Here is an 18,388-nt window from a genome sequence, read left to right on the forward strand (position 1 = left end):
CAACCCCTACATTCAACTTTCAACACATACATACCTTAATATGTTTATATAGTCAAACTACGCCTTGTTACTATTATTAGAAAACGGTTCGTTTTGCTTACGATCAGTTTAATTTTTAACAAGCATGTTCTAAATTTAACAGTTCGTATGTAAAAAAACTAACCGTTTCTCTTTTTATAGCAACCGGTTATAAATGAATCATTTTTTTTATATTCTTTATTTATAAAGCCATACATACACCTATATAAAGTTAAGTCGGCTGAAAAAAAATGAATCTTTCAAATTAGAAAAAACATGGCAATGTAAAGTGCGTCTTGGAGTAACTAGAGTTTTAAAATTAAAAAAAAAAAAATTAAATTATAAGTATAACCATATGGAACGCACAGTTTGGACGTGGCTTAGGAACTCTACATACAATGCGGTTGGCGTTTTGAGACTGAATGAAAGTAAACGTACGCCGCGTTTTGTGTCTACTGTTTCTTATGGTCTATTGTCGGGGCATTAACAATCTAATACAATGGGAATAAATCTATATTTTTTAAATATACTATCAGTTAACTCCTGTCCATATGGTGTAAAAATCACGAACAAGTTTGTAACCACCCGCATTTTATATCCAGTTCTTGCCAACATAATAACGTGAACTAAATTGCTAAGTCCAGCTTATGTTAACTTTACCTAATTACCCTATATTATCCTTTATGTAATTTTTTTATAAAAAAAAGTTTTTTTTTTTTTTATATATATATTCTAAAAAGCCACAAAGTAAGTATCAGATTTAGACTTAATCTGTAATATAGAATATAATTTAAGTGTTCATTACGCTATGTATTATCTGCGTGAGTGATATAATTTCGCGGCAGCTTCTGTGTTGTTATTTTTATACACAATTTCTATAATTACACCTACTTAAACTTTTTAGGCATAATTTCATTTTATAATCATACGCATAAATCAGAACTCAAATGTATTTCTAATGCTTTTTCACTTACAATTGATGTTCCTATATACAGAAACGATTGGTTTTAGTAACGATCTCGTTATCAAAACGAATCGTTTTTTCTATATACGAATCTGTTTTAAAATCTTAACTGTATTCATCGTTGATCCATTTAATAATTCGCCTTCACAATTTCAAAGAAATGTGATGTTCCCCGCGAAATACAGCGACGCAGCGCATTTTCAATGAAATGTGACTATTTATTTTTATAACGATATTTCTTTCCGAGTTGCAACTAAACCACCAATTGTAAAGACGTTTTGTATGCGAGCGCAGCGTTGAGGTCATCGTACACTACAATAGTTCGTCGAGAGTGTTTCCAACGTTCATTCTTTCGTGAAAACATTGCATTTAATGAATTTCCATTTACATAGAATTTTTATACGTTTTTTTTTTTTTTTGACATTATGATGGAATGTTTCGAACATTCTCGAACGCGCCGGTCTATCATGTGGTACGTTTGGGGTATGACTTAGTTTTCGAATCAACCGCATTCCTAAACGCAATGTACGTTATATTAAAATATGTATACAAGTAAAATACTAGTCAATCGACTACGAGACGTTATTTTTCAAAGTCATATCTCAAAACGGAAGGATCGTATGTAATTAGGTCTTTTCGATGTATTTAATACGTTTTATACTCAATATTGTAATTAGTTTTTAATGAATGCGAGAAAACTCACGTAATTTAGAAAATTATTAGGAACAAATAGGTGTATAGGTACACAGAGCGGTCCGAGGCCGACGTCCACGCGCGGAGCGCTCTTCCGGTATCTAAGGGTCTGTTTCATCGGCCGTGGATAACGCTTTTTGACGGATGACAGTATCCAATAGATAAAACATTTTAATTAGAGATATTTCTATTCTGAAGCTATAGTTTATTAATTGAAGAGAAACTGGCCTTCCCTGCTGAAAATTACAAATGAAAAACGATGATTTGTATGGGAAGTTATTTTAAACTATTGGGTGTTAAAGATAGATTTATCTGGATCCAGATAGCCCAGATAAAATAGATAAAATTGTATGAAAATTTTGGCTGGTTAACACAATGGTTTACAATAACTTCCCATACAAATAGTGTTTTTTTATTTGGAATTTTCAGCAGGGCTAATGGCTTAAGCTATCTCCTGCTGTTAAGCTTTATTCGTAACTTGTGTGCAGGATAAACTTGATTTCCAACCAGTGAAACAGACCCGGAGACCCGATCGCTTGTCGAATAAAATAAGTCTTCCCATAAACAATTATCGATACATGGGATGACGAATGGTGTAATAAAAATGATAATTTAAGTATACTGTAAATTTATTACTACGTTTGAGTGTCTGTGTGGGTTTTGTGTAAATTAAAAGAAGATTGTACACAGATTATTTGCTGATATTTGTAACGGCTTTATTATATATTGCCACATGTAACAAAATTACAGGCGACTCACATTCCCACGCTTCTCTGTCTGTCGTAATGTAATGTACGCGATATACGAACGCCGGTTAAACGGAAACGTTAGTAAAATTAGAGTTAGGTGATAGAGTGATTCGGTTTTTATTTTTATATTGCTCAACAAATTATATTTTTATTTGTATGTAACCATGCGTTCTGTATGTTTTCGTGTAGGTATTATGTAACGAGCATGTTATGATACCAATGTAAGTGCAGTGTATAATATTTAACATTATAATTTATTTATTAATTTGCCGGCTGTGTTTTCTTTCTATCCCTAACAAAAGCTTTAAATCCAAAAAATATAGTTTTCCAGTGTGCTTGTCTTCCGACGAGGCTGGGCGAGCGAACTGAAAAAAATGTGATACTAAAACCGTAAGAAAAATATATAACGGAAGTGACGTAATATCAGTCACACGACTATAATATGATGTTTGTAAAACTAAAATATTACTAGTAATTTTTTTTAAATTATTTATGTAATTTTATACTGTCGACAAATATAAATACAGATATGTTTTTTTATTTCACTTAATAGTTTGCATTATTATTACTATTATTTTGTTTGTTTGGTTTATTTTATTTTACAGTATTTGTTATTTTCTAAAATACTAAATTTCCTAAATACTTTTATGTATTTAATTAAAAACCAATCAACAAAATTAAAAAAAAAATCAAGAAATTGCGTTGCTTCTATACTATCCGAAGGAACTTCGTTCCTACCTGGTGTCCCATGACACCAAATAATTTTTTTTTCACGTGCGTCCGAGTAAAATTCTTTATTTCACTCAAATGTCCGAAGTTTTTGACTTTTTAGTCCGGGGTTTTCGGATCCGTAATTTATGTTATGACAGGCCCATACCTACATATCATAGCAACGTTGATTGATTTAACAGTAGCTTATATTGTAATAAGATTAGATCGTATTGTGCAATTGCTTTATTTGCAGTGAAAATGTTGTCTAGAAGGGAAAAGCTGTTAGTACAACCTTGGGAGGACCGAAGGTTTAAAGATCATAGACAGAAGGTTGTTATAATTTTTTAAAAATTATAGTTTGAGTTGAGATGCTAGAGCAGAATGCTAATGCGAATGCGAAGAGCTAAATGTTGCTTTTTTACTATCTATCGTGTGAACAGTTTTAATTACATTGTTATTATTCCCATATATTTATAAATAATTGGTTTTTGCTCGCAAACGAAAAAAAACCGACTTCAATTACATCGACGAGTAACACAACGTAGATCGACGAAAAAATAGTCAAGTAAATACGCGTTATCAAAGATTACTCGAAAAGTTGTTATCAGATCTCGATAAAATTTAAATGTGATCGCATGATCAACACCAGCTTTAGGATTAAATTAAAAATCATGAAAATCGGTACACCCAGTAAAAAGTTATGCGATATAATACATATGCGATGTAACATACATAAAAAAAAATACAGTCGAATTGAGAACCTCCTCCTTTTTTTGAAGTCGGTTAAAAAGTGCTTAGCACCACACGGCAGTAGTGAAAACATAAAAATAAAAATGTAATGTTTAATGTTTATAATGTTTTTTTCAATATATAATATTAGCACGATCCCTATGCAAAAAATCCCATAAAACATGGATATATGCAGACCAAATTCTCATACTGAGTTATAAGAATCTATCAGATCTCATAGACTCTCATAACCCTGTTCGAGAATTTGGTCATCATTTGTCCATGTTTTATGAGATTTCCTCCATAGGGATAAACCACTAACTACACACACTAACTTCACAAATCTAAACCAAACAAACTATTAAATTAATAATGTCAATTATTACGTATGAATTGAATATACTAAACACAGCGACACAACCTTTGAGGTGAGAAATATATGGAGAGGCCCTAGTCTACTATATATAGATGGGCGTTCCACGCGAAGCGGCATCTAAAGAATGTTCATGTATCCGATTTATATTGAGACTTAAATAATGCGCGATTGAAACAATGACGTTTTTTAGTTATCCGCTTCGCGTGGATGGCTCGAGTTACATTATCAAGCTGACCGGGCGCATTTCTTATCGCCTTATTCTTTTTTTCTTAAATATAATAAATACATATATCAAAATAAAATATAGCCTATCTTTCAAGTTGGATCAAACTGCACACGGTGTGCAAATTTGATTAAAATCGGTTATGTAGTTTAGGAGCCCATCACGGACAAACAACGTGACGCGTAATTTATATATAGGACTAGCTGTGCCCGCGACTGCGTCCGCGTGGAATTTAACAAAAAAGTTATTGTGCAGTTCGCAGAGTTATAAAATAAATAAATTTCTAAAATAAAAGTAGCCTAAGTTACTCCTTACTATATCCGCTATCTGTCAGTGAAAGTGCCGTTAAAATTGGTCCAGCTGTTTCAGAGTTTAGCCGGAACAAATAGACAGACAGACAGACATAAATTTTAAAAAATGTTATTTTGGTATATGTACCGTGTGTACATCCATATGCACTTAGTTAAAAGCGGATATTTTAATATTACAAACAGACATTCCAATTTTATTTATTTGTATAGATATATGGGGAAGTCCTCCTCAACCCCCCCCCATGTCACTCACAATCCAAGGTAATTCCTTCCGACCCTTCTTTTCACCCTTAAATTCGTGCCAAACGAATCTACCGAAGTTTTCATTTTGTTTTATAGGGCTTTGCTTAAAGACTATTATTATGCCGGTGTTGTATAAAATAGTGCAGTGCAAGGAAACTTAGGTAATAAACAACCAACATTGACTTTTCATAGGTTAGTAACTCTTTTCCATTTTTGTTTGGTTAATGCAATGTATTGTTACAAAATAACATTTTCGAAGACAGTGAAAGATTATGCTACTGCTGGTTTGTATTTGACTTGTGGCTGTAAAGTTATAATTTTACACATCGTATCATGACTTCTTTGTTTACAAATTGAATAGTGATGTGTTAAGCCGATAATAATATTTTCATTTTAACAATTGAATTAAAACATAGTAGTAATTTTTTACATGGCAAAAATACATACTTTTGTGCAACTTACCTTTATTTTACAGATTTCCTACAATGAAAAAAATTGTTAGAAATAATCGGCTATGAAAATATAAAGCCCAGACTAAAATCTCTGTTTGTCTGCTCGATGCACTTTAACGAGACGTCGTTCAACAGAACTCTAGATATATTATGATTACAAATCGCGTCATGTAAGAAGAACGCTAACAGGAAATGAAGAAGGTGTATTTACGCATGGGTACACTCGCGCACGAAACTACTAAGCCTATTGTTTTATTTTTGAATTAGCATTTCGCTCGCGGCTTCGTATAACATTTATTGGTAGATACATTGAAAAATATAGATAGAATATCATTAAATAGAATTAAAAATATGTTTGATTCAGTGTATAATGTTTAATCTAATTACTAAAAACTAATTTTTTTAAAATTTTTGTTTGATTCTGTTATTTTTGCTGGGAGTTCGGAAGACAGTTAAATACAAATCCCGAATCTTTTACAATTCGTCTCACTGTAGACTTTAAACATTTTGTTGCCTCTGCGGTCCGTTACATACACTGTTTTAAATTCCAGACTGCATTATTATCAGCCTCTCTCTTCATAAAATAATATACGTTATAAATGATTTTCTCACGTCTCTATGTAAAACAATTTCGTATTTTAAATCTTTTGTGCGCTATAGTATTTTTAAGAATGAAAGTAATGTGATCTCTATAACGAACCAGTATCAAGTATGCAGTGCGTGACACACCCGCCCCGCGCCCTACCTCATACCACCAAATAGTTTGATAAATCGCCTTTGCGCAGCTTGACTTGTTGTGTTTTCAAAATTTTGAGTTTAATTAACACTTATGTCAACAGAAACTAGGGTTACAATGTTTTATAAAAAAATGAAAATTCATGATTTTACACAAAAATGTGAAAATCTAAACAAAAAAGTGAAACGATTATTAGTAATTAAAAGGTACGGAGACGAGACAAAAAATTGCCTCATTGTCTGACATTATGAAAGATCTTTAGAAAAAAAAAACCTTCTGCAAGGTGAAGAAACTCTAATTTTATAAGAATGCGCAGGACTAGAAGACTATTAAAAAACAAATTGCCCAATCTAGAGGCATACCTTTAGAAAAAAAAAAAAAATATTCTTAAGAAATCAGAAAATTTTGCTCTGTCACTTAAGCAGAATATTATGCCTTAGGAGAAAAAAAAATGTAGAGACGAATCGACTATTTTTTCAAAAGTAAATTTAGACAGTTTGAACAAAGTTTCATCATCATCACTCATCACTTCAGCCTATTGCAGTTCACTGCTTCCACAAGTTCACGCCAAAAATGGCGGGAACTCATGTGTTTTGCCCATAGTCACTTTGCTAGGCAGGTGGGTTGGTGACCGCAGGGCTGGCTTTGTCGCACCGAAGACACTGCTGCTCGTTTTCAACCTGTGTATTTCAAAGCCAGCAGTTGGATGGTTATCCCACCATCGGTCTACTTCTTAAGTTCCAAGGTGGTAGTGGAACCTTGTTATCCCTTAGTCGCCTCTTGCGACATCCACGGGTCGAATGGGGGTGGCTTCCTTTCGCTTCGCACGATCATACTTTTCGTAACGCTCTCGTTACGCAATCACCAGCTTACTTCCCAAGGGTATGTAAAGAAGTCTTACTTCGAAAATACAGTCGAATTGAGTACGTCCTCTTTTTTTGGAATTCGGTTAAAATGGTTCATTACGGTTACGAAAACATTACGCTTGTAAGCAAAAACGGAATTTCTTTTAGCTCTATAACTAAAGTTCTTACTTGAATTGAAAATTTTATAGAAAATGTAGGTAGATATATCACATCTCTTTTTAAAAATGATATATATATTTTTTTCATTTTACAATATTATACATAGGATTTATATTTATTTATTTCAGCTGGACAAACAGTAGTTGCTACATTACAATTTTCACATAAAAACTATACTACATTTGAGATTAAATGCGCAGCATTTTAAGTTGTCACAACATGCAATTTTTTTTTAATTAACATGGTTATTAACCGACTTCCAAAAAAGGAGGAGGTTCTCAATTCGACTGTATTTATTTTTTTTTTTTTTTTTTTTTATGTATGTTACATCAGAACTTTTGCCCGTGTGGACCGATTTCGACAAATTTTGTTTTAATCGAAAGGTGGTGTGTGCCAATTGGTCCCATTTAAATTTATTTGAGATCTAACAACTACTTTTCGAGTTATATCTAATAATGTGTTTTTACTTGACGCTTTTTTCGTCGACCTACGTTGTATTATACCGCATAACTTTCTACTGGATGTACCGATTTTGATAATTCTTTTTTTGTTGGAAAGGGGATATCCCTAGTTTAGTACCGTGATAAGGAAACCAGGATCTGATGATGGATCCCAGAGAAATCGAGGGAAACTCTCGAAAATCCGTAATAACTTTTTACTGGGTGTACCGATTATGATGATTTTTAATTTAATCGAAAGCTGATGTTTATCATATGGTCACATATAAATTTTATTGAGATCTGATAACTACTTCTTGAGTAATCTTTGATAACGCGTAGTTGCTTGACTATTTTTTCGTCGATCTACGTTGTATTACTTGTCGATGTAATTGAAGTCGGTTTTTTTTTCGTTTGCGAGCAAACACAATTATTTTTATTACTAAAATTATTCAAAAACGGAAATCGACCGTAACTTTTCGTGAACAGGCTCCGCGAGATGAAAATAAAAAAGTATTAGTACCTAACTGTTATAGTAAGTAACTGTTATATTTATTTTATAGTATACATATGTACAATTCACAATTTAAAAACTAAATATTTACAGACAGTTATGGTATGATCATGTCCGCGTAGAACGGTGCAAGAATGCTGGCAGAATTTCCCCGTTGAATAGCTATGCCGATTCTAATATAAGACGAGGAGATCTCTTTTAAATTAAATATATAACTTAGTTAACTACATAATTATATACCATACTAGCTTTTGCACGCGGCTTCGCTCGCACATGAAACCTACCTAAGGAAGTACCTAGGGGTTAAGACTCAGAGTTTGTATTGGGAAACATTTAAATTAATTTTATGTCATGTCCGCTGTCTTGATTTTCGCAATTAACGTGCCAAAAAACATAAATAACGGCACCCCTGTCGATTATTAGGTTTATTTACCCCATTACAACCCTTAAGGAGGAAAACCCTGTGCAAAATTTCAGCTTTTTAGGTTGAAGGGTTTGGGCTGGGCGTTGATGAGTGAGTCAAGACTTGTCTTTTTATACATATATAAAGATTACTTAATAAAAAAAAAGTTAAGTTGTCAGTTTCGTTTGTTCGTAAGCATAACCAATCATTTTAGAATATAGAAACCGAAATTTATCGCTTCAGGTGGAGCGCGCTCGCGCCGCCGTGGACGCGGTGGCGCCGAGCGCGCGGCCGCACGTGGCGGTGAAGCTGAAGCGTCGGCAGCGCGAGCGCGAGCGCCGCGACAAGCTCACCGCGGACAACTTCGCGCTGCTGCAACGCCTCGCACGCCTCATGAGCACCACGCGACTGGATAACCGCTGGAAGCGCCCACTGCCCAAGTACGTCGATGCTCATCACACGCCGCGCTTTGTTTTGCCATCGAATATTACCCAACTACGTGACCTATTGTTTACAATTCCCTCCCCTGGTCAAATACGTACCTATATTTGCTAACCTCCTTACTCTCGAGTTTTCACGTAGGTAGTAATTCAAAAATATGATTTTAAATATTTTTTTTGCATAAGAAATCTTAAAAATAATATTTTCGTTTGCGTTTGCTTTTATCAATACGGCGTTTGCCGCGTAACGCCCACACTACATTCACACCTATAAGTGAAAAAAAAATTGTTGACAAGAACAAAATCGTATGTAAAAACATATTATAACAGAAGCTTTATTTACAAAAAAAAAAAACTTGACTACGTGACGCAGACCTAAGAAAACATGACCAAGCCAAGTATAAGTTATAGTACTTTTGAAGACAATACCGGATCACAAAGTATGGGCACGTGCTCTATTAACATTAACCGATTGGTTATCCTTACCTTAATAAAGAAAATTGATTGATGGTGATGACTTCGAATCAACAGTATAGTTTAGGTGTATGGATTACAAATTTATACATACGTTTCATATATACGATGTACACATAGTTTATATCTATCGAAGCTGATTCACAGAAATTTAATGATAATATTGTATATTAAGTTTCCACGATTACAAGACAGAACAATTAATTAATAAGAATCGTCGTTAGCTAGCGAAATAGACATTTGAAATAATTGCAACTAAACTTATACAAATAAAATCATATTTTTTACTTTTAAAGCACTACATTAGATGATATTACAACACAAATACTATTTCAACCTCATTGACAAATAATATGGTATGCGAAATATGGTAAGCGATTATCGTATTCTATAGACGCCTGCAACGGTAGACATGATATGACGTTACCGACACTATCCCCTCCCCAACTCTCCCCATTATTTGCTATAAATTCGACTCAATTTGTTAAACATGTTTTAAGTATTTAGAATCGTGTTAAAGTACTGTATTTTTATGTTAATGTGTATATTATAAGATAAATTGTTACTTGTTTGGTGTATTCTCTTATTGTGATTATGTGTTTACTTGTTTGCTGTGTATTTGTTGTAGTGTTATTTATGTTTGTTTATTGTACGCCTTGGTTTTATACTGTAAGTGCAATAAATGTTAACTCTAATACATAAATAAATAAAATAAATAAATGAACAGAAACATTCGTTTATAAAATACGATATTATAACAATATAGTTTCATTATAAAATGTACTTTAGTGAGACACATGATTGCAAAACATATGAGTTCACGTCATTTTTGGCGCAAACTTGTGGAGGCCTATGTCCAGCAGTGTACTGCGACAGCAAAGAGTAAAATAACTTGCTTATACAATGCGACAGGCTGAAGTGATGATGATGACGACACCATTTTCAAGGTATTTCAATAAACTTTTATATCTCGCAGCTTTCATCAGAAAGTAGGCGTGTTCTACGAGCCCGACGTATTGCGCAGGCGTGTCGAAGCACGAGCGCGATTGCCGTCGGTGCCGCGCCTCGCTGGTGGGAAGTGCTACGCGTGCGAGTTTCGGAAAATGGTAATAATATATATGATGATACATGATGATAACGATTCAATGACGGTAACGATTCAATGACGGTAACGATTCAATGACGGTAACGATTCAATGACGGTAACGATTCAATGACGGTAACGATTCAATGACGGTAACGATTCAATGACGGTAACGATTCAATGACGGTAACGATTCAATGACGGTAACGATTCAATGACGGTAACGATTCAATGACGGTAACGATTCAATGACGGTAACGATTCAATGACGGTAACGATTCAATGACGGTAACGATTCAATGACGGTAACGATTCAATGACGGTAACGATTCAATGACGGTAACGATTCAATGACGGTAACGATTCAATGACGGTAACGATTCAATGACGGTAACGATTCAATGACGGTAACGATTCAATGACGGTAACGATTCAATGACGGTAACGATTCTATGACGGTAACGATTCAATGATGATAACGATTTATTAATAATATATTTTTTAACCCTATAAATATAATACAAAATTTGACAACTAGATTAGCGAAAGACTGGTATATAAATATGTATAAAATACACGTATGTCACTGTACACATACATGTTTACATGTATTATAAGTCACCAGCTCCCAGGGTGAGTAGTTACTTGAATGGTAACTTTCTACTTTAAATTGACTCGTAGATAGAATTTATTGAACATTATTTTTTTATGCTTGTAAAAGATAAACACTACTGAATCGATTTTCAAAATTCTTATTGAATTACTAGCAAATGTAACTTGTTAGTGATGCTATAATATTATTTATAAATAAATTGATATTTATAATATAAAAATATTAATAATTATAACTCTATCAAATTGTCACTGAATTTAACTTTTAAATTAATTCAATTTATTTTTGTAAATATATGAATATGGGTATCCATTGAAATGGATTCCGTCTATTCTATACAATTTTTTAAACTGCTATCGTATAAGCTGTCAGTGTCGGACTATTCTAGCAAATTTAGACAGTTTCAGAACTGAAGATAAAATATTCAAAAAAACGAACGCCTGTGAATATTAGAAAAAAAAACCGCTTTCGTTGCTTACGTAAATATTAATAAGCAATCAGCCATCTTATAAACAATTAATTTTATTAACATTGTGTTACGGTTCATACTCATGTATTACGGTTGATACATAAAAATTTTTTTTTTAACGAAATCATTATCAATGATATAATACAACAAAATACAATGTTTGTGTAAGCAATGCAGCTTCTTAGATAAGTGTTATCATTTTATTCGACATAACTGAGGAGAAAAATTAATATATTCGTTTTTTTGTTTCAGAAAAACAACACATACGGGACAATAGAAGATGAATTAAAACTACCGTCAATTTAATAAACAAAATGTAAACGTTTTATTTCAAATAAAAAACAACTAATATTGGACAGAATTTATTGATACATAGTTTACAAATGGGTTCAATGTCAGAACATAATTCCACAACTATAATACGCGACCGCCGACGGTCGCCTTCCGGGTTAAAATTCGAAACATAAATACTATGTTATATCAAAAGCATATCTTCGGTAAGCGGAGTACACTCGCGTACGCGGCACTTAACTTTAAAGCTATCCACTTCTCGTTCTCCTCTATTATATAAGTTACGAAATCGAAAAACAAAAATGAAACATTTTCAAACATCACAATAGAGTCGTAGCACCCGCGCCTCCGGACCTTCGGCTCGATCAAAGAAAGAACAACGATCGATTACGTGTAACTAGACAGTGAGGTCGGTTGCTAGCCGCGGACACAGCTGGAGACCCGCGTGTTTCGGAGAGGACTATCCCTATTTAATGAATACCAACATAAAGGTACGGCGCGACGGACGTCAGTCCAACGTAGTTTCAACGTTCGCGCGCCGCCGCCACTCCGGAACGCAGGCCGCAGACGAGTAAGAGGCCGACCGACTTTTGTTCTTTCGAGCGGCTTCATCGCGTCAGTTGTAGATACAGGTGGAGTTCATAGTGGATGTCACCGGAGGCCGCTCGGTCGAGGGCGGGGGCGGGGGGCGGGGCGGGCGGCGGGCGGGCGCTCAGAAGCGGAAGGCGTCGTGCGCGGCGGGCGCGGGCTCGAAAGCGAACGCCTGCTCCGCGGCCGCCGGCACCAGTGTCGCATCCTCCTCCTGGAAAAACATACATACATTATTATATATTTATATATATTTTATTTCATTATTTTATTTACGGACTTTTATATACTAGTATACACACACACACACACACTTCAGCCTATCGCAGTCCACTCCTGGACATAGGCCTCCCCAAGTTCGCGCCACACATCCCGGTCTTCCGCAATCCTCATCCAGCCTACACCGGCAATCTTACGTAGATCGTCGGTCTAACGGGCCAGAGGACGTCCCACACTGCGTTTGCCAAGACGCGGTCTCCACTATATAATAGTACACATGTACAGACAATCAAATGAGGCTTATGAGCCTAAATAGTATTATGGCCTCATTAGAAGTTGGACACGCGAGTATACCATGGAACATTCCAGTATCCGATCTATACAAATTCATAACCAAACTCTCATATGGGCTTCTCAGCCAGATTGAAATCTTAACATTCATTTAGTAAATAATGTACATCTTCGGCAGTCTGATGTGTCTCACAGATGGGAGAGCTAAATGCTTTCGTTAAAAAATTAAATTTTATTTAAAGGGTATGTCCCAACCTCAATCTGTGAGCAATCCACAATTAACTTTATTTATTATTTAACACTTTTTTACAAGCCACACTTTTTTACAAGCCAACATTTAAGAAATTATTTTTGTAATCTAAAAGATATGCAGCATAAAAAAATAACGCACTCAACCATTAGTTACTAGTGGGATATTGTCTTGTGTTCTGGAGGTTCAGAAACACATAAAATACACAAGTACAAACGCCCAGATCACAGCAAACTTTTATGTGGTCAATACAAATGTTCATCATGAGCAGTGATCGGTCCGGTCACCACAAGCGCGCAGCCCATGCTATGAATGCTGTGCCAACGCCATCATCATTGCATAATAACTTAAATAAGGTAGGTTAGTAATAAGGCTTAGTAAGAGTAAGGTTATAATATTTCCCCAGTCCGGCTTTTCCAGATTTTGAGCATTTATGTCCCAATGTGCTCTACCTCAGTGGATATAAAGGTGACACGACACTGACCTCCGCTGCAAAGTACTGCTCAATGATGTCGTAGGCCATCTTGTAGATCTCTATCTTCTCGTGGCCCTGGAGCTCCTCTATCTTGTCGATGCCTCCGCACTCCTCGATCATGGTGGCGACCTGCTCCGCGCCGTCGCCGGCCATCTTCAGCATGTTGCTAAGACCGTCCAGTACCACCTTTGAACCACACATACACATGTTATAAATAAATACCTCACACTCAATGACTTTACTTCATTCCAATAGGATTTACTCCTGTCAGGGGCCTGGAAACAACACAATAAGTCCGAGATCATGGCAAACATCTGTATGGCCAATACAAATGTATGTTATTAGTGGGGATCGGAGTCACAACAGTCACCACAACAACTACAAGCTGTTGTGACAAAAATAAAACTAATGGTTGTAAAAGAAAAACTAAGCCTAAGATTGAAAATGCTCATTTCTGAATCATTCTAAATATGCCAAGGATGCAACTCTATTTTTGTACTGTAACCCAAGTTATTAGTATAAAGTTTGACATAATTCTTTACTACGACATGGCCATTTACAATGCCACCAAACCGCAATGGAACAGCGTAGTAGATTAAGCCTTGATCTTGTTTCCTACACGGAGAAAGAGCCTTATGCTCAGCATTGGGACATGACAGGCTGAATCATGTCATATATAAAGTGGGTATACTTACATTGATGACCTGCGTGTCTTTGCAGGAGAGCAAGTTGCAGAAGGGTGGGATGACTCCACAACGGATGAGTTCAGCCACCTGCTCCTTGGAACCGCTGATGCTGAGGTTGGAGACGGCCCATGCAGCCTCCTTTTGTGTCTGGAATTCTCCCTTACTCAGGTTCTCAACAATCTTGGGGAGGAGGCCAGCATCAATCACCGCCTGAACCTGCTGTTTGTTGCCTGCCGTTATGTTCGACAGGAACCACACTGCCTCCTTGCAGATCTTCTCTTTCTGTAGACATACCATCCATTAATATGTTATAATATCTATATTATAAAAATGAGTCGCTGAATGTGTTGCTAAGCGCAAAACTCGAGAACGGTTGGACCGATTTCGCTAATTCTTTTTTTAAAATATTCCTTGAAGTACGAGGATGGTTCTTACGGAGAGAAAAATTCTAAAAAGAAAAAAATTTAATTTTCTGAAAAAGTCTAAAAACAACACTTTTCTATACTCCCATACAAAAGATTTGTGATAATACTTAAAAGTCACTGTTAGGCGATACAAGTTCGCCGGGTCAGCTAGTATATAATAAGAATTGATTAAATAACTTGTGCATTTCATTTAAGAACCTTTATTTATAATTATTTTATATCCAAAAAGAGAGCTAGGTCCATACTTAAATATCTCTTCTCTTTCTCAAAAGCTAATATTTATAAAAACACGATTTAAATAACACAAAATATAAAACATTTTTATAATATTTTAACAAAGTTAATAAATAAGTCTTTATTATTACAACATAATTTGGTTAAATAATATTAAAAAAAATAAGTTTTACGATTTAACCGATTTTAATGTTAACATCATAGGTACTTATTTTTAATATTTTAATGGTTGAATTCAAAACTAATGTAATTATAAAATCAAGGCTAGAAAGAGGCTAATTAACATTACATTAGAATATTCCAAATATACCATAAAGCTATTGAAATATGAATTAACACTCACCGGATGTGACAATAACGCTGGGAAGTGAGATAATGCATCAAAATTGAGCACAACTTGAGTCTGTTCATCAGTTCCTGTTACTATATTGCCCACGGCCCTAAGGGCGGCCGTTTGCGTCTTAACCTCCTTGTGGGATAAAAGTGGTATCAATTTTGGCACTATACCAGAATCAATGACCATTTGAATTTGTTCATTACCACCGTCCGTTAAATAACTAATTGCCCATACTGTGTCTACTAAGATCTGGAATAAAGAAAAGTTATACATATAAAATTTTTACATACACCAGCTGAACCGGCAAATGTTGTACTGCCATACTGATATTCAGAATGCTTTTAGGCAATGTTTAAAAAATACAATAGTATTTTTAGTAAATAATTTGTCTTGAACTTAATTTGTAAGGTCTTGAAAGTTAAAAATATTAAAAAAAAAAAAAAAAAATCTGTAAAATAATTAAATTAAAGAATACACATACACTTGTGAAACTATTACTTTCCACAGTTATGTTTAAACTGATAATAATATTTGAAAGAACTGTAAACAAAGTAAATGCAAAAATGTATGTTTTATGTATGATAATAACTTTGTTTATATTTCAAGAGAGTTTAAAGAAACATTTTTGTTTAATACAGATATGCTAATCTTCTATTCATTTATCTTCATTGATTGATGGATTTAGTGACATTTACTGATAGTATAATTATGACTAACAGTGATGGTAATATGGAGATACCTTCCATTAGCAAATATTAATTTTATTTTACTTGGTCAAATAAATATGGAAATGGTAACTTTGTGTTAACTTAGAGGTTACTAAAATAATTAACTGATGCAATACTATTTAGAATATTATAATAAATATACTATATATCATCAAGTTAGCATTATATAAATAATTAGTTAGATTAATTATATAACCATTGTATTTAAGTTATATTAATACTTACATTGGTATCCGTGTGTGTGATTAGCATGTTGAGAGCCGGCAATATTTCCTGAATCGTCTTAACAGGTGGGGGTGGATCCTTACTCCTACACAGGTTTACAATCACCCACGTGACGTTACGAAGAAAGGTGATAGGGATGTCTGGCTTTATGAAGCTTAGCAGAGGCTTGACCACTCCTAACTCAACGACAAAGTCTCGCAGTACTGGCCCATCACCTATGATGTTACCGAGAGCCCACACAGCCTGTTCGCACACATTCTCGTGAGGGGACATTAGCAACTGGAGGAAGAGAGGCACCGCACCCGCGTGAACGACTTTATTGGTCTGTGCAGACGTCCCAGACGCGATGTTTGTGAGAGCCCAAGCGGCTTCGAATTGTAGCGTAGGATTGTCTGCCCTTGAAAGGCACTGAACGAGTATTGGTAGTATTCCAGTCTTTATCAATTCGTCTATAGGTGGATTCTTGTCGGAAGACAAAAGTTTCCTGCATTGCTGAACTGCTGCCAACTGCGCTACGGGGTCTTCTACGTTAGCTGCCTTCATAACCAACTCCTGCAAATCCGTCGATGCCAGGGTCCTATCGATGTCATCCTCGTCTGTCGAATAGCTGACGGGTACATTTCGTCGTTTTTGTAACGTTTCTTCTCTTTTATTCTTTCTTAATTCAACTGTCACTTCGTTCCTTCGCCTGCGCATTTCCTAAAATAAGCCACGCAAACATGTAATCCACTTATACCGATATTTTCATACGAGTAATTTTGTGCCCGTATTTTTTATTTATATACTTACATCAACATCTTTGCCCGTATTCTTGAAAACATGCATGCGGTGTTTCATTTGGTCAGTCGCCATTTTATTATGGTCGTAGTCGTGGTGGCCAAATGATTAAACGTAGTACACAATGAAATAAAGAAACAATTTAAAACAATAAAGTAGAGAACTAATCAAACATGTTTTAACAACACTATAGGTGTTACTGATACATTAACCTCTCCATAGAATATTCTACAAAAAGAAACCGTCCGTTTCCTTGCAATCTTATTAAATCTTTTTTTTTTTTTATGCCGCAGACATCTCATTTTTCATTTTGCTTTTAGATTTTGTCTATGGTTAATTGGTTATTATACTTTATGATTCATTACAAAAAAAAAAAAAAAAAATAAGAAGTATTATTTCGAGAATATGCAAGTAATGATATACATATAAATTAACAAAGCAAATATCTTATTAGTCACTTAATTTTGCAATATAATTAGATAAGTTTAAGCTTAAGCTTTATTTAACCTATGAAGTATGAACTGTTTTATTGTTTTAATTTTATATATATTTCTAATTGCACAAACACTATATGGGTTAGTCCTGAACTAAAGACTAACTATTATAATATATTTAACGTTTTTTAAATTTGTAATAAAGAAAATTTAATGTTTTTATTTAAAGGGGACACAGTTAGGATAGCAACACATTAGGCAAGAGATTAGGGTTTTTTATGCAGCATTTAGTCATGAAAATAAAACATTTTCTTATAAAATAAAAGGCTAAGCGATTATTATATTACTTTATTTATTGAAATAAAACTTTTTTACGCACACTTGACTTCGGGAGTAAGCTGATGAATGCGTGACGTGAGCGTTACGATGATTAGGTGAGGGGAACGGAAGTTTAGAGGTAGATAAGTTAGTGAAGATAGTAAAAGAGAGAATCTCACTTAAACCTGCGACCAGCTTCCTAAGGTTAGAAATAAAAGTACTCAATGTCGTCAGTATAACTTATTGTTATTCACACAAATTACGTTTATGCAGAATATCCCAGAACTCAACGTCAAGCCGAAACGGGGTGACAGGGTTGATTGTAACCATCATGGGAAAAATCAGAAAAAAAATCTATCCGATGTAGTTTGAAAATTATGGGAATTTAAGAAAAACCTAGAAATTTGGTCAAACTGTAATCATTTTTCGGTTATTGTGGTTTATTT

At 34.6% G+C, this 18,388-nt stretch overlaps 2 protein-coding genes across 2 annotated transcripts; one reads left to right on the forward strand and one right to left on the reverse strand.

The window, feature by feature from the left end:
• The first annotated feature begins 3,393 nt into the window (after positions 1–3,393).
• On the forward strand, positions 3,394–12,020 carry LOC123669658. Its single transcript, XM_045603253.1, has 4 exons — positions 3,394–3,465; positions 8,828–9,024; positions 10,475–10,604; positions 11,917–12,020. Exons 1-4 carry the CDS (start codon positions 3,394–3,396, stop codon positions 11,968–11,970), a joined length of 453 nt encoding a protein of 150 aa, XP_045459209.1. The 3' UTR covers positions 11,971–12,020.
• LOC123669657 (importin subunit alpha-4) lies at positions 12,011–17,529 on the reverse strand. Its single transcript, XM_045603251.1, has 6 exons — positions 17,203–17,529; positions 16,414–17,112; positions 15,467–15,709; positions 14,474–14,746; positions 13,788–13,964; positions 12,011–12,757 (listed from the first exon to the last, which is right to left on the reverse strand). Exons 1-6 carry the CDS (start codon positions 17,263–17,265, stop codon positions 12,668–12,670), a joined length of 1,545 nt encoding a protein of 514 aa, XP_045459207.1. The 5' UTR covers positions 17,266–17,529; the 3' UTR covers positions 12,011–12,667.
• Between the last annotated feature and the right edge of the window lie 859 nt (positions 17,530–18,388).

Source organism: Melitaea cinxia, chromosome 3 (assembly GCF_905220565.1).
Source record: "Melitaea cinxia chromosome 3, ilMelCinx1.1, whole genome shotgun sequence".
NCBI lineage: Eukaryota > Metazoa > Arthropoda > Insecta > Lepidoptera > Nymphalidae > Melitaea > Melitaea cinxia.

Bases quoted from the DNA above. Each gene is read 5' to 3' on its own strand.
- LOC123669657 (XM_045603251.1), bottom strand. From the start codon at position 17,265: ATGGCGACTGACCAAATGAAACACCGCATGCATGTTTTCAAGAATACG. The intron at 17,113-17,202 runs GTAAGTATATAA...GGCTTATTTTAG, and splicing joins ATACGGGCAAAGATGTTGAT to GAAATGCGCAGGCGAAGGAA. The intron at 13,965-14,473 runs GTAAGTATACCC...TGTGGTTCAAAG, and splicing joins AAGACACGCAGGTCATCAAT to GTGGTACTGGACGGTCTTAG.
- LOC123669658 (XM_045603253.1), top strand. From the start codon at position 3,394: ATGTTGTCTAGAAGGGAAAAGCTGTTAGTACAACCTTGGGAGGACCGA. The intron at 9,025-10,474 runs GTACGTCGATGC...TATATCTCGCAG, and splicing joins TGGAAGCGCCCACTGCCCAA to CTTTCATCAGAAAGTAGGCG. The intron at 10,605-11,916 runs GTAATAATATAT...TTTTTGTTTCAG, and splicing joins CGTGCGAGTTTCGGAAAATG to AAAAACAACACATACGGGAC.